Source organism: Galeopterus variegatus, unplaced genomic scaffold, assembly GCF_000696425.1.
Source record: "Galeopterus variegatus unplaced genomic scaffold, G_variegatus-3.0.2 Scaffold216, whole genome shotgun sequence".
In the NCBI taxonomy this organism is placed as follows: Eukaryota; Metazoa; Chordata; class Mammalia; order Dermoptera; family Cynocephalidae; genus Galeopterus; species Galeopterus variegatus.
Window position 1 is genome coordinate 302,831 of NW_007726327.1, and position 22,703 is coordinate 325,533.

At 46.3% G+C, this 22,703-nt stretch overlaps 2 protein-coding genes across 2 annotated transcripts in view; both read left to right on the forward strand.

The window, feature by feature from the left end:
• CATSPER4 (cation channel, sperm associated 4) overlaps positions 1-3,892 on the forward strand; it is a 13,440-nt gene extending 9,548 nt beyond the window's left edge. The window contains exons 7-11 of the mRNA XM_008565992.1: positions 79-212; positions 1,601-1,775; positions 2,521-2,732; positions 3,061-3,226; positions 3,839-3,892. Of these exons, the coding sequence (XP_008564214.1) occupies positions 79-212; positions 1,601-1,775; positions 2,521-2,732; positions 3,061-3,226; positions 3,839-3,892 (741 nt within the window). The remainder of the gene's footprint in view (positions 1-78; positions 213-1,600; positions 1,776-2,520; positions 2,733-3,060; positions 3,227-3,838) is intronic.
• Positions 3,893-9,221: 5,329 nt separating this feature from the next.
• Positions 9,222-22,703, forward strand: part of LOC103585115 (pancreatic secretory granule membrane major glycoprotein GP2-like) — a 15,422-nt gene continuing 1,940 nt past the window's right edge. The window contains exons 1-6 of the mRNA XM_008565993.1: positions 9,222-9,585; positions 14,101-14,306; positions 16,160-16,317; positions 16,766-17,005; positions 18,398-18,560; positions 18,884-18,995. Of these exons, the coding sequence (XP_008564215.1) occupies positions 9,222-9,585; positions 14,101-14,306; positions 16,160-16,317; positions 16,766-17,005; positions 18,398-18,560; positions 18,884-18,995 (1,243 nt within the window). The remainder of the gene's footprint in view (positions 9,586-14,100; positions 14,307-16,159; positions 16,318-16,765; positions 17,006-18,397; positions 18,561-18,883; positions 18,996-22,703) is intronic.

Below are 22,703 nucleotides of genomic sequence, written 5' to 3' on the forward strand. Positions count from 1 at the left end.
GGCATCTGCAGGGTATTTGCATGTCCTGTCTCCAAGACCCTCGGGTAAAGTCAGGATGGGCTTTGGTTTCTCTGGCAGGTGTTCTCTGTGTTTGGAGTCACACTCTTTGGTGCATTCGTGCCCACGCATTTCCAGAACATACAGGTTGCCCTGTACACCCTCTTCATCTGCATCACCCAGGATGGCTGGGTGGACATCTACAGTGACTTCCAGTGAGTGCTGGTGGAGCTTCCAGGCCTTTATCCCAGCCTGGCAAGGAAGGGGCTAGGGCTCCTGTGAGGCAGGGAAACTGGGGGGAAAAGGGCTCTCAATGCGAGTGGGGGCTCCAGGGGTTAGGATGAGGGTGGCCCAGTGGGATGGAGGGTGCCCAAGGCTTTACACTGGGGAAGAAAAAAATCCCTGGTGGAGACCTTGGGGTTTAATGGAGGGTGCCCAAGGCTTTACACTGGGGAAGAAAAAAATCCCTGGTGGAGACCTTGGTACTTGAAGCCTTGTTCCCCTTGAAACTCCACACATTCAAAGTCCTACCCTAGCCCTGTTCATGGAGACTTCTCCTACCATGCTAAATAGCTGGGTAGCTAGGCCTTGGGCAGGGGAACAGGTCTGTGGTTGTGCCTAAGGTTACAGAGCAGCCTCCCAGCCCACACTGGAGCCCACCAAAGTGCCCCAACCCCTGGGAACTCTGGTTCTCACTTTATTCATTCTTAGACCCACTGCCCAAGGTCATTTTTGTGTTCTGTTCTTTACCTTTTTTCCATTAAATCTAAGCCCTATTTCTTTCCAGTCCACTTGAGGTAGTGGACCCTCCTACCCCCCTGATTGGTTCCTTTTTTTTTTCCCCTTTGTGTAAAAGTAGAAGCCCAGCAGGGCCTCCGTAGCCTTTATCCATTATGATATAGGTAGCGGGAAAAAAATCACAGACTGCACAATATAGTTACACTGGGCTTTTGTCTTTGCTCCCGCACACTAGTCGTGTGACCATGGGCAAGTTACTTCATCTCTCTTCTGAGCCTGTTTCTCCATCTGTAAATCTGGGGATTATAATACAATATTAACTATGTTATGAATTGCTGTGAAAATCAATATAAACCTCTGAGCACAGAGCCTGGCACAGAGTGCATCTACTTTTGCTGTATCTATCTATCTATCTATACACAGATAGAGAGAGAGAAAGCTATTTGGGGGAAAATATTTTATGAGAGACTTGTAACAAGGTGTTAACAGTGTGTAACTCAGAGCAGATGGGATATTTTGCCTGTATATTTTTCTTCTGATCTTTCTATAATGAGCTTGAATTATTTTTATAGTAAGAAAAACATAAATAAAGAGTACAGCTAATAGATTAAATTTGATAATGCTGATGTACAAATCCCCACCTTGCACAGTTGGCTTGAGAACTGGCCCGCCGTCTGGAGCACAGCAGGTGCTCAGTAAGGAGCAGCTGTGGTGACAACTAGGGATAGGGAATTAGAGCTGCACAACAGCAGTAAAGCAGGCACAAGTCCCCGTAGGCCTTGGGATGATTTCCCCATTTCATAGGTGAGGAAACTGAGGCTCAAAGGGCCAGGGAGGTGACAGGGCCCCCGCCTGCCATCTCCAGGATGGAGAAGAGGGAGTATGCGATGGAGATCGGAGGTGCCATCTACTTCACCATCTTCATCACCATTGGTGCCTTCATTGGCATCAACCTGTTCGTCGTGGTGGTGACCACCAATCTGGAGCAAATGATGAAGGCAGAAGAGCAGGGCCAACAGCATCAAATAACCTTCAGTGAGGTGTGTGGGCGGGGAGGGCAGAGGGAGGAGAGGGGCGTGTGTGTGAGTGCCGACAGCACACGTGTACGTGCGTGTGTGTGCACACTCGAGGGCCTGGAGGCAGCAGCCCCACCTTGAGTGCCCACTCACCAATTGGGGCTTCTGAGCGGTGTGGATTTTCTAGATGTTATATTTCTATGGCAACTCACCACTGAACAGCTGGGTGACCTTAAGACATTGAACCAATCTAAGCCTCAATTTCTTCTTCCATAAAATGGGAATAATAATAGTTATTACCCCATAAGGCTATTATGAGGATTATATGGGTAAATGAACAGTGCTTGGTACGTAGTAAGCACTCCTTTAATGTTTGCTACAGTATTATGCATTCAAGGGTAGAGCTTCCATAAGGTTGGACAAGGGAGGGGGTACTTCTGAAAGGGCTGAGGGCTGGGGCTGTGACTACAGGGTAGGTAGGGTAGGGCTTTAGAAGTTTGCTGGGTAGGATTTATTTATCAAGGGTGAAATCTGGGCTGGGCTGTTTTAAAAAGGGGTGAGAATTTCCAAAGAGGTGGGGAAGGGCCTATGCATTTGAGGTTGAGCTGCCAAAGCAAGGTAGGGAGGCTAAGACTGGTTGGAGCTATAATGAGGGGCATTAGAACCCTGGTGTCCTAAGCCTCATCCTACCTGAAGCCAAGCAGGAAGGGACTGGGGAAGGGGATGCCTGAGCTGTCTGTCCCCTCCCCGTTCATTCCCTGCTCCCCAGACAGGCGTAGAGGAGAAGGACGATAGTAACGAGCTGTCACTGGTGCACTGTGCAGTCGTCCGCTTGGAGAAATCTGGTCACCCCCAGGAACCACTTGTGGGGGGTCCACTGTCGAACCTCTCGGAAAACACGTGCGACAACTTTTGCTTGGTGCTCGAGGCAATACAGGAGAACTTGATGCAGTACAAGGAGATCCGAGATGAGCTCAACACGTAGGGGGGGTACTGGGGGTACCCCCAAGTCCCGTGAGTCAGGGCTGGGCGGTGCCTCAGCTTCTTCTGGCCTCACGTCCTCACCATTTTGTAATGCAGACCCTGGGGCCCAGAAGGGTTAAATGACTTGCTCAGGGTCCTCCTCCTGCGGAGGGGCTGGACTCCAGACCTCCGGGTTCCTCCCATCTCACACGAGGGCACAACTCGGCCTGGGCCTCTGTCAGGGCTGCAGGGAAGGGCAAAGTTGGGGTGGTGGGCGCCAGGGAAGAGGTGGGAGGGCTGCGCCTCCCCCACGGCCCGTGGAAGGCACTCACCACTCTGCCCCCAGCATCGTGGAAGAGGTGCGCTCCATCCGCTTCAACCAGGAGCAGGAGAAGGAGCTGATGCAAAAGCGCGTGTCGGTGAGCCTGTCATTAGAGAACGGGTCCTCCATGGACATCCGCGAGATGACCAACCAGCAAGACTTGCTCACTGCGCTCGTTAACATGGAAAAGGTGCGTCTTCCCTCTCCTACCCGATCGGTACTCACCGTGCCACTCCCAGCCCAGCCACTGGCCCACTTGTCAAGGTTTCCGTCTATTCCAAGAACTGTTCCCCTTCCCCACCACGCAAACTCCGCTGAGGTTCCCCGCTTTCCTTCTCGGACAGGCCACGCCCCCTGCCGTCAGGCTCCGCCCTTCGAGCCAGTTTCGTCTCTGGAGCCTTCAAACCTACCTCCACTTAGTGTGGCTTGAGCCAGCTCTGTTCCTGTTTAGTGGAAGATAATGGGGCCCGCTGTGGGCAAAGACCCCTGGATGCTCTCTAGGGTGCATAAAAGCAGCCTCCTCCTGAGGCTTCCCTCAGGAGCTGCGGGGGAGAAATAGGCACCCTGTTATTTAGTTTTACTCTGCCTCCCACACCACCTGACCAGGATAGAAGGACCTTGTGAATGTACACAGCCTGGGATCCCAAGCTCAGAGCGGGTACCAGGCAGGTTCCAGTTAGACCTGTGAAGGACTTCTCTGGGAGGCCCAGATGGGGCAGCTGTTGAGTCTGGAGGAGGGATGTAAAGGAGAGTCTGCCATGTCGGGGCAGGGGGATTCACAGGAAGGCCTCTTGGTTTGCAGGTTCATGATTCTAACACAAATATACTCCTTAACAAACACAAGAGCAGCCGCTGAGAGGCAGGAAGGGAGCCGTGGGAGCACATACACCCAGTGCTGCATCTTCCTGCATTCCTGGCATGGCTTGGCACATCCTGGCCCAAGCTCATCCTCTCCCTTACACCTGGGCAGAGGCCAGGGGCTGTGAGAGTGGCAGCAGCTGCAGGGCTTGTGCCTGTGAGCCCCAGGTCCGGAGGAGCCAGGCTGGAGAAGGATGCTGGATGAGAGTGGGAGCCCTAGCAGCAAGGACAAGCACAGAAGAGGGGTGCTGGCCAAGGTAGCCAGGGTTTGGTCGAAGGGTGGGTATCCCTGGCCCCCTGCTCTAGCCCAGAGCTGAGTGGGGCCTGAGTGGACCCAAGCACCAAGAAGAGAAAGGTGAGGCCACTGGGGCCGGCATCTGTGTATTGATAATAAAGTTTTGTGTTGGAATCAGTGTGTCTGACTGGTGGATCTCCAGCCTCTTAGGGTGCTTGCCCCAGGTCTCATGGGGAAGACAAATCTTGCCCCTCAAAAGCCTGTTTGTCTGATGAGAGAGTCACAGACTGTGCTCAAGAGCTTCCAGTCTAATGGGAGAGAGAATCTGCATCCCTAAAAACTTCTGACTTAATAGTAGAGATATAATCTTAAGTTTGGGGGAGGAGAATCTGGTCCTCATGGTTGGGAGCCCCTGTCTTATAAAGGAGCAGCCCTACCCTTTTTCTCACTGTCTGAAGGTCGAGACTGGCCCTCACTCTGAGCAGTGCTAGTCTTGTGGGGTCACCTTGTTCAAAAGCAGTTCAGCTGAGGGCAGTGGAGTTTGACTGGTTGAAGTGTGGGTTCTGGCAGGCTTCCCGGAGGAGAAGAGCACCGAAGCTTGCCGGAAGAAAGCAGGAGGACTGTGTAGGTCAGGTGAATGAAGTCTGGTGGGAACTTGGGACCTGTGAAACCTATTTGGGACCTTCCTCAAAGGCCATTGAGAATGTCAGTAGCTTCCTGAGGTAGGCAGCGGAGAGAGTCTGAGAAAACTATGCATTCGTGGGCAATAGGAAGAGCTGCCCTGGAGGACAGGAGACCTGGATTCTAATCCTCAGGTGAATCACTGGGCCTCATTTTCCCATGTGTGCAATGGGGAGAGGGTGAGATTGGGCTCCAGCTCTAAAATCAAATGGTCAGCTCTTAGCCCAGGAGGTGAGAAACCAATGGCATCAACCATGTCCCTGAGACTCAGATTCCCTGGTGCTGGGTGGAAGGAAGGCTGGAAGGCCCAGAGTTCTGCCCCGCTGTTCAGCAAAGGCTAACAATTAGGGGCCTTGGGTATATTCACCAATTGGAATGGGAGTCCCCAGAGGCCCACTGATTGCAGCTGATGGGAAACTCCACCCCCCATCCCCTCCCGTTGGTGTTGATTCCAGCCCTGAAAACCCCCTGGGCTTGCTGGGAGGGAGTCTGGACAGCTGGGAATGGGTGGGGCAGGCAGATGAGAGGTGGTATCAGCGCCAGCCATTGTGCTTCACAGTCTTGGATCCACTGTCTGTTTCCCTATTTGGGCCAGAACTCCTTTCAGCACCCTCCAGACCATCCACCAGCACAGCCATGGGCAGCCAGTGGCTTTTGCTGCTGTTGCTGCTGCTTACTGGGGATGGAGCCCTCAACCTGCCTGGTGAGTATCCACTTACATCCTTTCCATCCATCCTTTTCTGGGGGCTCTCACAGCCCCTCTTCTGCCTGGCCAGAGGGGGGAAGAAGCTGGCAAAAGAATAGGTAGTGTCTCCAGGAAGATCTAATAATGTGAGCATAGCTATCCCCCACCCCCCAAATTGTCTGCAAAGCTTGGGGTATCAGTGACTTTGGAGGCAGGAGCCTCTGTGGGGCTTCTGACCTTGCCCATCCATCTAGTCCAGGATGCTCTTTGTCTGTCCACTCCTTTCATTTTGTCATCTCATCTGTCTCCCCCTTTTTATCTGCCTTTCTCATTTGGGCCAGGCCAATAGCTTGGAGTTTCAGCAGGTTACTTTCCTCCAAAGCTGGCCCAGAACTGAGGTCCCAGTAGGTCTGACCCCTACTGCCTTCCATAACTTTTGCCAGGGACAGGAGCATCCTTGACAAACCATCCAGGAAACAGATGCCATTTTTTTTTTTTAAAGATGACTGGTAAGGGGATCTTAACCCTTGACTTGGTGTTGTCAGCCCCACACTCAGCCAGTGAGCTAACCGGCCATCCCTATATAGGATCCGAACCCATGTCCTTGGTGTTATCAGCACCACACTCTCCCGAGTGAGCCACGGGTTGGCCCAACAGATGTCAATTTGGTGAGAGGAGCAGAAGGGTATAATCATTACCAATAGCAGATTCTATTCATTGAGCACCTACAATGTGGTAAGCACTGTGCTAAGTGCTTCACATGCATTATCTCATTTAATCCTCATGACTGGGCTGGCCGGTCAGCTCAGCAGGTTAGAGCATAGTGTTATAACACCAAGGTCAAGGGTTCAGATCCCCATACCTGCCAACCACCACCACACACACACACACACACACACACACACACACAAAAATCCTCATGACCTAAGTAAGTGCTATTATCATTCCTATTTTACAGTGAGGAAACTGAGGCTCAGAGACATGTGTTGTTTTCCACATCCCCCATGTCCCCATGCAGGACACGTCCTGTATCACAGAATCACAGAGCTACAATTCTATCCCAGGTCTGACTTCTGAGTCCAGATCACACTCTATTGCTTTTCAAAAGAACTGATGGGGAGGCAGAAAACCTCAGTACCACAAAGACGTCAATTCTCATGAAATCTGTAATTCCGGTAAACTTCCACTCACAATCCCAACAGGTTGTTTGTAGAACTTGATGAGCTGATTCTAATATATGTCAGGAAGAATGAAAGGCCAACAATATCCAAGATAATTTTGAAGAGCAAGATGGGAGATTCACCTACCAAATATTGAGATTTACTATAAAGTAACAGAGAATGTAGTGTTGATACAGGGACAGACAAGTGATCTAATGGAATGACAGAGAGAGCATGAAAATCAGTTGGGGAAAATAATGACAGGTGGCATGACAAATCAGTGGGGAAAGGATGGACTTTTCCATAAGAGGGCAGGGACAACTGGTTAACCACATGTAAAAAATGTAGAGTCAGACCCAGTGGAAACATTGCTCCCTGCAAATAAAAACCTGAGGCCCCTGTAACAAGACATCTATTCATTTCAGCCTGGACTTTTGTTGCAATTGGACCCACAGATCACCAGAGATTAGAGGGCTCCTCAGATATGGAGTCTCTCACTGTGCTCAGGGGAATATGGAGACCCAGAAAGAGGTGAGGCGTTCCCCAAGGTCACACAGCAAGTTAGTTATAGAGCCAGGTCGAAAGCCTAGGTCCCCCACTCTTTCCAAGCATCCTGGCTAGCTCCCCTGCACTATTGTGACCCCTTAGGTCTGCACAGCACTAGAAGAAAGTGGGATATGGATGGGGCAGCTGCCAGGTGAGGGCAGGTTGGGGAAATTGGTCAATGCCTCTTCAGAATTAGGTGGTGGGAAGGATGAGCCTGTCACCTGGACTGAGTCACCTCCAGTTTTGTGTATTAGCCCTTTGACAATTGTTAAGGGTACAGTGACTGGGACTCAGGTTATGAACCTATCTCCGCCCATTGCCCAGGGGAAAGAGGAAGATTTCCAAGGCATCTAGCTCAGCATAGCTGATTTGGGCCTTTCTCTCTAGAGAGTGTGGCTGGCTCAGCCATGAGAATGAAGCTATGTTTTTGTGAGACAGTACAGTGTGGTAGGGAAGACATTGGGCTCTGGGATCTGATGCACTCGGCTTTGAATACAGTGCCACCACTTTCTGGCTGTGTGACCTCAACAGATGTCTTCACCTGTCTGAGCCTCAGTTTCTTCATCTGATAAATGGAAATAATAGTCCTTACCTCAGGTTGGTTTTGAGGATTCAATGCACCAATGCTTGTGCAGTAGGGCAGCACCTTACCTGGACAAGGTAAAAATTAAATGATGCCAAAATAATCCTTTACTGCTATCACACTAAATGAAACAACTGGCCTGTGATTAGGGGTCACATTGCACACACACACAAAACTCATATCTTTAAACACTAGAATCACATTTAATGCAGTTGAACGCTAACATGAAACAAGGCATTAAGAAACCAAACACCAAATGATTTAACAGGTTTCCATCTTTTGCTAATTCTCTGTGTGTCTAGAGTAGTCATTGAGTGGAATGAGACATAGTCACTGGCACAAATTATATTCTCTCCCCCTGGCATGCATCGGTTGAAATCTATTAGCACGGAGCTGGCACATAAATGGATGGGAGCTGGTAATAATGTAGTTGATGTTGATATTATTTTTATTGAATCTCCCAATAAGGATACTTGGCAAACCAGAATATTTGAGAAGAACTCTGTTTTGTAGAAGGAAGAGGTAGATTAGGGATTTTTTTGTTGGTTTTTTATAGGCAGTGTTACAGTCTGGGGGGCTGCATCAGATACAACATCCTCCACAAAAGACTCTGTGACTAAGGAAACTATATTGTGTTCATCTACATTTTTGTAGAAGGAAGAGGTAGATTAGGGATTTTTTTGTTGGTTTTTTATAGGCAGTGTTACAATCTGGGGGGCTGCATCAGATACAACATCCTCCACAAAAGACTCTGTGACTAAGGAAACTATATTGTGTTCATCTACAACTTCAGCTCTGTCAAACAATGGGAGAGACAACGCCCCTGCAGCTGCACTTAGCTTACCAACAACCAGAAGGAAATCAACGTCTGAATCCCAGGAGCATACAACATCAGCTACTCCTCCAACTTTACCGCTAACAAGCAGTTCTACTGGGTCCACTGAGCAGACAACCCCAAAACATAGGACTCAAGAAGAGAACTTAAACACAACTATCATCACAACCTTCAGGGGTACAACACTGTCAAATACTATCATGGCTTCTACGTGGAAGGATCAGGGAGGGACATCCAGAACCATAGCCTTATCCAGCGTGGCCACTTCAGCTGAGACCCCAAAACAGAATCAGATAACTTTAATTACAGACACATCAGCATCAAACACCATAGTCAATGGAATGGAGTCATCAGTGTCCACTGACTCTGAGAAGTCAGCCACAATCACAGCTCCAACAGCATTAAATGCACCAGGTGATGACCTTATATCAGCTGGGTCCATGACAGCCATTGTCTCTGAGAAGTCAGCTATAATTACATCCCTGACAACATCGAAGAAAATGACTGATGTGAAAGAATCTTTACCTACGACAACCGGTGCAGTTACCCACATCACTTCGCCAACTATGACCACTCTAGGGACAACTGTTCTTGGAACAACCATGCCTGGGAGTCAGGAAGGAGAAATCACAGCTGCATCCCCAACCCCAACAACAGCCCCCACAATGAGCAAGCTGTCGGCAACACATCATAACACAGCCCCACAGGCACCTTCCCATCCAGCAGAACCAGCTGCCAGTGTTGGCACCGCTACGCGCCAGTCACCTGAAACAACAGCTGCTCATTCCACAGCCTTTAACCCCAGCTTCCCAGGAACAACAAAATCCTCTGCTATGACTGGGGACAGTCCAGCTTCCCCTAAACACACCCAGAGCAGTGATCCCGGAGCTGGAGCCTGCGCTTTGGATGAGTATCCAGTCAGTCAGGGAGTTTGTATGTGCAATGAGAGCTACTACGCCCATTCAGGTAAGTCTGACAACCTCATGTGAATAAACCAAAGAGGAGGCGGGGGTCAGAGTGGACATTATAACTTTGAGAAGGCCCAGAGCAACACTGTGTTCAAAGGGAGGGCCAGTGAGGTTTGGTAAGACATTGGCATCTAATGAGTCTTTCTGGGTAGAGGTGATTTCAGTGGACAGGCAGGTGGCTGGCCATATGAGGTAGAACGGACCATTTATGAACCCCTAGGACTAGTCCCCAGGGCTCGGCGGGAGCGCCGCTGCACTCCCAAGCGGCGCACTCTCCAGTGCACCACCGGGCCGGCCTTTTTCTTCTTGTCATTATTATATACCCTAAACTATACAGTAAAACAACTATTTACATAGCATTTACATTGTATTAGATATTATCAGTCATCTAGAGATGATTCAAAGTATATGGGAGGATGTGCATAGGTTATATCGAAATAATGAACCATTTTATATCAGGGACTTAAGTATCTGTGGATTTTGGTATCTGCATGAGATCCTGAAATCAATTCCTCATGGATACAGAGGGACTACCGTACTATCAACTGTAACAGCAGAAAATTATGTGACTGAAGCTCCCCCCCTCAACACATATTGATCGGTACAAAGCACCTGCTCTTAAATTGCAGACCATTCCTCTGACCAAAATAGAAACAATGATGTCATCAGAAAGGTGATTAAAAAAGAAACAGTGAGATTAAACAAAAAAATCTTTAAATTCAATGTAATAAAATAAATCCAGAAATGTTTAACACTAGTATCTCCATTGTATTTTGCTTTTTACTTTCACTTTTTCTATTTTTTGATTTTTATTTTAACATTTACTTGTACCTGTGTGTGGGGTACAGTGAGTTGTTTCAATACGTGCATATACTGCACAATGATTCACTTAGCATACATAGCACAGTTTCGCACCCGTTAGTCCACCACTTCTCCTCCCCACACCCCTCTCCTCCTGGCCTCTGGTAACCATTATTCTACTCTCTACTTCTATGAGAACCACTTTTTCCCCCCTTAGATTCCACATATGAGTGAGATCATGCAGTATTTGTCTTTCTGTGCCTGACTTACTTCACTTAACATGATAGTTTCCAGTTTCATCCATGTTGCTGCAAATGATAGGATATCACTTCTTCTTGTAACTGAAAAGTATTCCATTGTGTATATATACCATAGGATTTTTTTATCCATTCCTCCACTAATGGGCATTTAGATTATTTCCATCTCTTGGCTACTGTGAATAGTGCTGCGATGAACATGGGTGTGCAGGTGAAATATCTTTTTGATATATCGATTTCGTTTCCTTTGGGTATATACCCAAGAATGGGACAGATGGTCATAAGGTAGGTCTATTTTAGTTCTCTGAGGAACCTATATACTGTTTTCCACAATGGCTGTACCAATTTACATTCCCAGCTGCGATGTAGGAGAGTTCCCTCTTCTCCACATCTTGGCCAGCATTTGTTATTTTCTGTCTTGTAGATAATAACCATTTTGACAGGGGTAGGATGATATCTCACTGTGGTTTTAATTTGTGGTCTCTTCACTTTGTTGATAGTGTCCTTTGCTATGCAGAAGCTTTTCAGTTTGATGTAGTCCCATTCGTGTATTTTTGCTTTAGTTGTCTGTGCCTTTAGTGTTGCTCAAAAAAGCACTGCCCGCTCCCTTTTTGTGTAGTGTTCCCCCTATATTTTCTTCCAGTAGTTTCATAGTTTGGGGTCTTAAATTTAGATTAGGTCTTTAGTCCATTTTGAGTTGATTTTTGTGTATGGTAAGGGACAGGGGTCTATTTTCAATCTTCTGCATGTGGATATCCAGTTTTCTCAGCACCATTTATTGAAGAGACTGTCCTTTCCCCACTGTATGTTCTTGGTGGCTTTGTCAAAAATCAGTTGGTTGTAAGTTCATGGGTTTATTTCTGGGCTCTCTGTTCTGTTCTACTGGCCTATTTGTTCATTTTTATGTCAGTACCATGCTGTTTTGGTTACTATAGCTTTATAGTATATTTTGAAGTCAGGAAGTGTGATGCCTCCAACTTTGTTCTTTTTGCTCAAGATCACTTTACCTACATGGATCTTTTGTGGTTCCACATAAATTTTAATCATTTCTTTCTATTTCTATAAAGAATGTCATTGGTATTTTGATAGGGATTGCACTGAATGTGCAGATTGCTTTGGGTAATATAGACATTTTGATGATGTTAACTCTTCCAACCCAAGAACATGGGTTCTTGGGTTGGAAGAATTATTATTTTTCCATTTATTTGTATCCTCTTCAATTTTTTTCACCAATGTTTTATAGTTTTCATTGTAGAGGTCTTTCACCTCCTTTGTCAAATTTCCTCCTAGGTATTTCATTTTTTTGGTAGCTATTGTGAATGGGATTACTTTATTTCTTCTTCAGCTATTTCATTATTGGCATATCAGAAGGCTATTGATCTTCGTGTGTTGATTTTGTATCCTACCACTATACTGAATTCATTTATTAGTTCTAGCAATTTTTGGTGTAGTCTTTAGTGTTTTCTACGTATATGATCATATCAACTGCAAATAGGTATAGGGTGACTTCCTTCTTTCCAATTTGCATGCCCTTTATTGCTTTTTTTGTCCTATTGCACTGGCTAGAACTTCCAGTACTATGTTGAATAAGAGTGGGGAAAGTGGGTATCTTGGTCTTGTCCCAGATCTTAGAAGAAAAGCTTCCAATTTTGGGGGCCGGCCCATGGCTCACTCGGGAGAGTGTGGTCCTGATAACACCAAGGCCATGGGTTTGGATCCTATATAGGGATGGCCGGTTCACTCACTGGCTGAGCGTGGTGCTGACAACACCAAGCCAAGGGTTAAGATCCCCATACCGGTCATCTTTTTAAAAAAAAAAGAAAGAAAAGCCTCCAGTTTTTGTCCATACAGTATGATGTTAGTTGTGAATTTGTCGTACAGGCCTTTATTGTGTTGAGGTCCATTCCTTCTATACCTAATTTGTTGAGTGTTTTTATCATGAAGGAGTGTTAGATTTTATCAAATGCTTTTTTTGCATCTATTGAAATGATCATATATGTTTTTTTCCTTTATTTTGTTGATGTGAGGTATCACATTTATTGATTTGCATATGTTGAACCATCCTTGCATCCCTGGGATGAATCCCACTTGATCACGGTGAATAATCTTTTCAATATGTTGTTGGATTCTGTTTACTAGTATTTTATCAAGGATCTTCTCATCTGTTTTCATTAGGGATATTGGTTTGAAGTTTTCTTTTTTTGGTGTGTCTTTTTCTGGTTTTATTTATTTATTTATTTAATTTTTTTTATTTTTAAAAGATGACCGGTAAGGGGATCTCAACCCTTGGCTTGGTGTTGTCAGCACCATGCTCAGCCAGTGAGCAAACCGGCCATCCCTATATAGGATCCGAACCCGTGGCCTTGGTGTTATCAGCACCGCACTCTACCGAGTGAGCCACGGGCCGGCCTTTTTTCTGGTTTTAGTGTGAGGTTAATGTTGGCCTCATAGAATGAGTTTGGAAGTATTCCCTCCTCTTCAATTTTTTGGAAGAGTTAGAGAAGCATTGGTATTAGTTAGAATTTGACAGTGAAGCTATCTGGTCCTGGGATTTTCTTTGCTGAGAGGCTTTTTATTACTGCTTCAATCTCATTACTTGTTATTGGTTGGTTTAGGTTTTCTAGTTCTTCGTGATTCAACCTCGGTAGGTTGTATGTGTCCAGGAATTTATCCATTTCTTCTACGTTTTCCAGTTTGTTCACATATAGTTGTTTGTAATAGTCTCTTATGATCCTTTGTACTTCTGTGGTATCAGTTGTAATGTCTCCTTTTTCATTTCTGATTTTATTTATTTGACTCTTCTGTCTTTTTTTCTTCATTAGCCTAGCTAAAGATTTATCGATTTTATCCTTTCGAAAAACCAACTCTTTGTTTCCTTGATCTTTTGTGTTTTTTTAATCTCTAATTCATTCATTTCTGCTCCAATCTTTGTTATTTCTCTCCTTCTAATGATTTGGGTTTGGTTTGTTCTTGTTTTTCCAGCTCCTTGAGGTGTAATGTTAAGTTGCTTATTTGAAGTCTTTTTCTTTTTTGACGTAGGCATTTATTGTTATAAACTTCTCTCTTAGAACTGCTTCTGCTGTATCCCCTCTGACACCACCACATGCTCTGTCCCTTGCTCCACATGCCCACTTTTTCTGCCTCTCAGCCAACATGGCAGAAGATGGCCACCTCACCTCTCAAGTTTATATTGCCTCCTTTGAGGCCCAGCTCCTAATCGCTGGGAAAGAGATTCTGAGTGGATCAGCTAAGGCCAGGGATCAGGGTCCCACAGGGAAAACATGGCTGTGGGGACTCACCTTTTGTGAGGGAGTGTCCTTGTTTAAGGGGGTCTTTGTGGATTGGGCTAATGTCCCTACAGTGCCCCTCCACCCAGATCAGAACTAGTACCCCCTCCCAGGTCATCATCCCAGGAGCCTCAGGAGGTCCCTGCACTGGCTCTTGTCCTCCCGCAGAGCTGTCCAGGGCATTGGTGACCCTGCACTGCTGGCCACAGAACATCGAGGTGGTCCTGAACAGCTGCTTCCTGGAGACTCGCCACTGGGTCCTGACGGAAGGTACATTCTCAGGATGCTCCAGCATCAGCAAAATAGAACAGGGTCGCCATGTCCACGTTTTCATGATGGAGAAGAAGGAGGGTACTTGTGGACTCCACCTCTCTGTAAGCTCCCTCGAAGGGGTCACCTGATAGGAAGTGGGGGAAGATGTTGAGCGGTGGGAACTGGGAAAGGAGTGATTGGACACGAGTCATGATTTTATTTCCCTCTGACTGAGGAATTCCCTGGAATGAAGTCAAGTCTTAGCCATCAGACTAATCTTTTTGAGGGATAAGACCTTGTTGTCCCCCTTCAGACTGGGAATGCCCTTATATCTGATGCCATGTTTGATGAATTGGGATGTTGGTTTCCAAAACTGTTGTCAGCTACAGAATCCTTTAAAATAATAACAACCACAACCACAAGCAATATTTATTAATTTCTTACTATGTGTCATCTGCTGCATCGTCTCATTAAATCTTCACAATAATTGAGCGATCCCATTTTACAGATGAGTAATCTAAGGCTCAGAGAGGGTGAGGGATTTTCCCAAGTCACACAGCTATTTCCCAATTAACAGAGCTGGTTTGTGCTCCTAATTGCTCACCGATTCTGCCACCTGCTTTCTTTGGAAGATATCTTACATAAAAGCCGAATATAAAAAGAAATATCTAAAAGCATGGATCCCCATACTGGCCAGCCACAAAAAAATTAAAAAATTAAAGCAGAGCAGCTCTGACTGAATGGGGGAAGGAGGAAGAGTGTCCTGCTGGGTCAGCTTCCCCCCAACGTATTGGCCGGCTTTCACACCCCTTCAAGGAGGTCTGGGGCTCCCTGGGGAGCTCAGTTTGAAAACCAGAGTTTGTCCTGAAGAGATGGTTTAGTTGCTCCCAGTTGTCTGCCATTATCTCTAGTTCTGCCACCCAGGGATTCATGGGGTCTCTTGCTTAGGTTATGGAAAAGAGTTGGCAGTTTCAACATGGAACAGCTAAGCCCATGGCTATCCCCCTAGAACTCACTATCAGTGTTCTTTTTAATAAACTGCTTTATTTATAGCAACAAAACAGATCATTTTGATTCTTTTTTAAAAAAGCCTATGTAGTTAGCTCAGGTGATTAGAGTGTGGTGTTGATAACACCAAGGTCAAGGGTTTGGATCCGCATAGCAGGCAGCTGCAAAAGAAACCCTAAACAAACAAACAAACATTTTAAAAAGCCTATGTAAACAATAAAATACCAAAAAGATATCCAAATCTTGGGATAGGGACCAGGACTTGGCATTTTTAACAAGCACCCCAGTAATTCTTTTATTTATTTCAAGGGATTCTAAAATGCACACTGAAATTTGAGAGCCACTGGCAGAGGTTAAGAACAGAGGTTAAGAACATGGGCCTTGGAATCAAAGAGATGTTGAATTTTGGCTCTGGTACTTGCTTTGGAAAAGACTTTAACCTTTTTTTTTTTTTTTATTGTTACAACAAGCAAACGGAAAGGACATTGTTGGGTGGGAGGGTGGAGAGGGAGGAGGGAGGGAGGTTTCGGTGATGGGCCATAATAATCAACCACATTGTATAACGACAAAATAAAAATTTTTAAAAAAAAAGACGACCAGTAAGGGGATCTTAACCCTTGGCTTGGTGTTGTCAGCACCACGCTCAGCCAGTGAGCTAACCGGCCATCCCTATGTATATTCCGCACCCATGGCCTTGGTGTTATCAGCACCACACTCTCCCGAGTGAGCCACGGGTCGGCCCTAGACTTTAACCTTTCTAAGCCTCAGTTTGCTCTTCTGTAAAATGGGACTAATTACAGAATACTCAAAGAGTTGTGATCAAGCCACAGTGCCTGGCACACAGCCCAGGCCCAGTAAACTTTAGTCATCACTTTTATTTAAATAAACGACTTGCAGCCAATAAGGACAGGAGAAGATGTTTCCCCTGGATATCTGAACGTAATAGCTGCCTCCTTGTCTTTTTTAGACCAACAGCACCCACGCCCTGTACTCTCTGGAGGTGCAGCTTTTGCAGGTTCCCCCCAACTTCACCAGTATCAACTCCACAATGCTCAGCTTCAGCTGCACGTACCCCCTGGTGGTGAACATCAGCCAGACCCAGCCCTACCCGGTGGTCTCCTTCCCGTGAGTTCTGCCCTGTCAGCTGCCTCTCTAGCTGGGCTCTGGGAGCCCAGCTCTTCAGTTCTCATTGCTACCTCTAATTCAGGCAAAAGAGTCAACGCCTTCAGGATGTAGGTCCCCTATACCCACCACCAAACACCTCTTAGATGGAGACTCAAAGTATTAGTGGAAGAAAAAAAGATGCTTCTATGAAGCAATGCATTATGGGTTGCTTATGTAAATTACCATGGGGTAGAATAGCTTCAAGGGTCCTAGATCTGGGGATCCAAGAGGTGGGGCCTCAATTTTTAGTTGGTCCAGGAGGAAGGTTAGCAGGTTTGCTCCTCCCCTCCCTTTATTCTCTATGGCTACCAGTGCTCAGTGACCTTGGGTGTGAGGCAGAATGTGAGTGAGTAGCCTTCCCTCTATGGTTTTGTGATGCGGTCTCACTCCTGTCCCTCTCCAGACATAGAACCATACATATTCCGGGCGCTGGGGACATTATCGTCAATCTGGGCATCTTCACGGACCCTCAGCTCTCAACTCCACTTGAGGACAGAACGGTTCCCCTTGGCATGCCCCTCTACGTGGTTCTCAGGGCCACAAGCAGTGATCCAGACCGATTTGCTCTGGTGGCCAATGAGGTCTTTGCCAGCACCAACATCTCCAAGACAGGTTCTGTTAAGGCCACCCACCACTTTGTGAACAATAGGTAAGGGTCTGTCGGGCCCTGGTAACTTCCTGCCAGTGCTAGACTGGCTCTTGGATTGTGGCATGTGCTGGGTGCTTTTGTACCCATGACCACAGATCTCTCTTCTTTGTATCCCTGGCACGCAAACACTGGGAGAAAGGAAGTGCTGGTTGAATGTTATTGAGTGAATGCATTATCGTTCCCGTTTTGCAGATGAGTAAATTAAGACTCAGGGAGATTAAAGCCTGCCCAAGATCTCACAGCCAATTAATGACATTCACTTATTCTTTCCTCAAACAATTACTGAGGCAGTAATTAAAACTAAAAACAAGCAAAAAAACCCCTAACATTTCAGAGTGATGTATACTATGTTATATATTACATTACATTTAATAGCTAATACCGACATAGCACTTACTTCATGCAAGGCACAGATTAAATCACTTCACATATATTAACTCATTTAAGCATCACAACACACTCTATAAGATAGTTATATTTTCTTTCTTTCTTTTTTTTTTTTTAAAGATGACTGGTAAGGGGATCTTAACCCTTGACTTGGTGTTGTCAGCACCACGCTGTCCTAAGTGAGCTAACTGGCCATCCATATACAGGGATCCGAACCCATGGCCTTGGTGTTATCAGCACCACACTCTCCCAAGTGAGCCACGGGCCGGCCCTAAGATAGTTATATTTTCGTTCCCATTTCATAGATGGAGAAACTGAGGCTCAGTTCAAACAATTGGTAAGTGCCAGACATTGCTAAGTGTTGGGGACACAGAGATAGTAAGGCCAAGTCCTTACTCGCAACAGTCTAGGGAAGCAGTTGGTTCTCTTGACTCCTAGGTCATGTTTTATTAATATTAACAAGTCTTCACAGAACACAGTGAATCATTCATTCTCTTATTTATTCTTCAAAACAACCCTAGAAGTATTATTTCCCTGATTTCACAGATGAGAGAACTAGAGTGGGCCCAGAGAGTTTAGGTGACTTGACCAAGGCCATGCCATTGGTCTATTCATGCTCCAGAGATCAGGTTCTGAATCATAGCACTGCCAAATCTGTCCTAGCATGTAATTCCTCCTTTGTCGGAAGGAAATAGAACCTAGTGATCAAGTGTATGGGCGGGCGCTGGAGCCAGGCTGCTACCTGCAGAATCTTCGGCAACCTCCATAACTTCTCTGAGCTTGAGTTTCCTCATCTTTAAAAAAGAAAGGAGGGCAAAAGTACTGTCTTCCTTATAGGATTGGTGTGAGGATGGAATGAAGCAATCCATGTAAAGTTCCCAGCACAAGACCCAGCATCTACACCTATACAGAACGAGCAAAATGGCGGAAATCAGCGTGTCCCTCCGCAGCGCCGGCCCCAAGCCGGTGCTCCTAACCAGTCCGTGACACTGCTTCTCCCCGCAGCTGCCCAGTCAGCAACCGGCTGCTCCAGGGCCTGCGGGCCAACGGGGTCTCTCTGGAGGTGTCACTGGCCTTCACCCTGTTCCGCTTCTTGACCAGCGATACTCTCTACCTGCACGGCCGAGTGACCCTGTGTGACAAGCAAGCGGGACGCCCGTGCCAACCGGTGAGCGGGCAACCCTGGGGGGTCTTGAGCAGCCGCGGCAGCCTCGCCCGCCAGGCAGCTCCGGGGTGGCGGCTGGGACTTCTAGCAATGCCATCATTTGAGGGCGGGACTAAGGCAGGGCCTGGAGGACCGTGGTGCTGGAGATTGGCCTATCCTGCCAGGGGCGGGGCTTTCAGAAATACCTAATGGGGGGGGAATGTTTGAAGACCCTTGTGGATTGGTGAACTCACCTGGGGGCGTGGCAGGAGGCGGGGCTATCTAGAGTCCAGTAAAAAGTCTCAAGCTGGCTGGCGTTGGTACCTTTCTGCTTGTGTCGCCCACAGACCTGTAGTCGGAAGAACCCACCTGGGAGGAATAGGGCCTGGGAAATCCGAGCGCGGGAGGGTCTGGAGCGCGGCGGTGGCTGGATGGTGTTCGGGCCCATCCGAATAAGCGGTAACTGCGTCATTTGTGGGCCCTCCCTGAAGCCTCTTCCAGGGCCTCCCACTGACCTGCTCTGAGACGCCGACCCTTCGCTGAGCCCCCTCGACCTTCATGCCCTCAAACTCCTCCCTAAATTCAAGTCTCCTCTCCGAGCCCATATCCGCCTCGGCCCTCCCTCTGTCCTAGAGAGGTCTCCTCCCCTTACGGGTTCTGTTCTCACTCATTAAACTTCGAGTGTGAGCCGCCTGCCTCAGCCTCTCTCCTCGCATTCCTACTTTTCCTGTCACACCAGATCGCTCTTCTCCCAGACTGTCCCTCGCGCCAGCCTTTTTTGGTAAATCTTTCTTGCTGATAATTGAACAGTCGCTCCCCTCTTTCTATTCCATAACAGTCCTCCAAAGCTCTCATCCTCTTGGGAAAGCCTATCTTCTTAGTAAGTCCATTCTTATTAGAGGCAGAAGGTCCATGTTCACCCCATTCTGAGTCCCAGCTTCAAAAAGGGGCCAGCCCCTTTGCCCAATCTTGATGAAATGATGGGAGAGTACTGGCCTTGTCCTGTCAAGATAGTGCCTTAAGATCAATCTTTCTTTCTATGTGGTTTCAGAGTCCAATGCCTCCAGCAGCAGGAGCTTGGAAGGTTGGTACAAAAGGATTGCTGTGATGAAGTTCTGATAGTTGCACCAGGGTTGGGGACACAGCAGGGTTGGGATCCTGGCAGGTGCAGGTCTTGGATCCTGTTTCTGCCCAACTCAGTGTAACATGGGAGAAGTCAGTTAACTTCTCTGAGTCTCAGCTTCTTCAGCAGTATACGGCAGCATTGTCATTATGGGGCTTTTGGTTTATCCCTCACCAGAACCTGAGACTATCTAGAAATGACTGAAAATTCAAGATACAGGGTCAGGCAGATAACAAGCATGGGGGGGTTAGTGAACGATAGAGTGCCTTGCATCTCTGTTATCCCCATCTTCCCCACCCCTAATCTAACTGAAACACAGTCGGCCCCAAGAAAGCTTTGTAGAAAGAATAAATGAATGGATTACTAAATAATCCTTCAAAGTGGAGTATCTTCTTCTTTTTTTTTTTTAAGATGACCAATAAGGGGATCTTAACCCTTGATTTGGTGTTGTCAGCACCACACTCTCCCAAGTGAGCTAACCGGCCATCCCTATATAGGGATCCGAACCCGTGGCCTTGGTGTTATCAGCACCGCACTTTCCCAATTGAGCCACGAGCCGGCCCTCAAAGTGGAGTATCTAAACCTAAAAAGTTTCCCAGGCTCTCAAAGCCACCTAATCTGTTTCATAATCATTTCTTTCTTTCCTGCAGGATCCTGGATAGCCATCTTTTTCCTGACGGTAATAGGCTGGATGCTGGGATAAACTCCTGCCCAGAAACCTCCCCAAACCCTAGCCCTTGGCCTCTAGTTTGCTTGCTGAGACAACGGTAGAGTGGAGGAAGATTTAGGGAAAGGCAAGTAGTCTGTCCTCTTGTTAGGGACCAGAGAGGTTGGGGGTGAAGATAGGACTGATGTGTGGCCCAACTACTGTCTGGTAAGCAGTGTGGCTGCTGAGCATTGGGCTGTGCTTCCTCATCCCACCTTCTCTGGGACTCTTTCAGAGGGGTATTGGGTTGCTCAATATAGTAGGTGGAGGTGCAGAGGGTATGGCCAATAAACAGCAAGGAATTCTACTTTGTCTGACTCCTTTCTGTGTAATCTGACCATAAAGCCTGTGTTCCCTGTCCAAGGGACTGAAGGATTGCAGGGCAGGGCTGGGGGGATGGGGGGTAGAAAGCACTTTATTATCTGTGTGTCTCAGTTTCCCCATATATAAAATGAAAGTGTGATCAGATGATCTCTGCTTCAACATGGGGACCCTATAACTCTCATTCCAGGGAAAGTTCCTGAGCCTTGGCCAGCTGGCCCTAAGTTCTTTCTTTTTCTGCAAAATGTGCGAGAACTATTCCTTTTCAAACTGAGGGCTAAGTGTATGCATATAATATTATCCAAGCCTTCTTCTCCTGCCCCTTAATTATTTCTGACCTCATTAGCTCCCCCTTCCTAGTAGAAGGTAGATACATACAACAGTGTTTGTGCTACTGTCATTTATTTATTCAGAAACAGGTTGGGTGCTAGCCGGTTAGCTCAGTTGGTTAGAGCAGCCACCTTATAACACTAAGGTTAAGGGTTAGGATCCCCATACCGGCCAGCTGCCAAAAAAAAACAAAAAATAGGTTGAAATCTACAATGTACCTGTTCCTGTTTTAGACCCTGGGGATTCAACAGTACACAGGACAGTCTTTGACTTTACAGAGGGGACAGATGAGTGCAAGGAGTAGGTAGTGTGAGCCAGGAACAGGACAGACATTGTAAGCTGGCAGAGGTACCTACCTGTGAGATGAATTTCACAAAATGATAGGAAGGCTCTGTGCCTTTTTTTGTTGTTTTGTTTTTGTTTTTTTGGCAACTGGCTGGTACAGGAGTTGAATAAGCTGGCAGAGGTACCTACCTGTGAGATGAATTTCACAAAATGATAGGAAGGCTCTGTGCATTTTTTTGTTGTTTTGTTTTTGTTTTTTTGGCAACTGGCTGGTACAGGAGTTGAGCCCTTAGACCTTGGTGTTAGAGCATCATGCTCTAACCAACTGAGCTAACCAGCAAGCCCTGGAATAGGCTGTTTAAACAGCCCTGCTACAAAGGTGTTAAGCCTTGCCCTTGTTTAAAATATATCCTGAAGGACAAGGGCAAAATATTGACTGTACTACGCTGAAATATCTCGAAAAGAAAATAGAATAAAACAAAATTAAGTAAACAAGGAAGCTATTGAATTTAAACTAACTTAGTTAACGACGTTAAAGAAGCCCCAGTGCTTTGTATCAACAGATGCTTATAAAATATTCCACCAAACAAAACTTAATGCATATGAAAGTGGTAATTCTAATTATGTGCTTATAACTAAATTGCATTGGTTAGAGCACAGTCTTATAACACCAAGGTCATGGGTTCAGATCCCTAAACTGGCCAGTTACCAATAAAAATAAATAAATAAAGAAAGAAAGAAAGAATGGTAAATTAAAATACATAAATAACTTGCAGTTAATTTTCTCATTTTCTTAGATTAAATTGGAGTAGGATATATCTGGCCAAATCCAGTCCTTTTGCAGTCATATCAGGTGATAGTTCTATTGAATACATTTTATTAAAATATGCAGCAAGTGTTTTAAAAACAATAAAGTAACTGAAGAGTTAAGACTATTTCATTTCTAAAAATTGTTTATGAATATTCCCTGTAATTAGGACCAAAAGTCTCTTTTAAAATATCTGTCATTCACATTTGAAAATTGGTAGTAAATAATGGAGTTACTTTGAAACTATAGATATCCATTGAAGAAAACTGTACAAATGCACTGTTTGCCATTTATAAATTTAAATCTCGACACTTGCACCATGTTTCCAGTCAGGTTTCTCTTCCATTCTCTACATCAGCTTTTCAAATCGTCCTTCTTCGCAGTCCTCTACACGCCCCTGTTCTCTCTTCCTCGCAGATGTCTTTCACAAAAGAAATACAAACCATCTGATGGGAACATCTTGAACTTCCTATCCACAAGTCCATAAATTTTTTCATTTAGACACCCATCCTGAACGTTTATATTAACAATGGTTTGGGCCGGCCCAGTGGCGCACTGGATAGTGCGCCGCTTGGGAAGCGCAGCGGCGCTCCC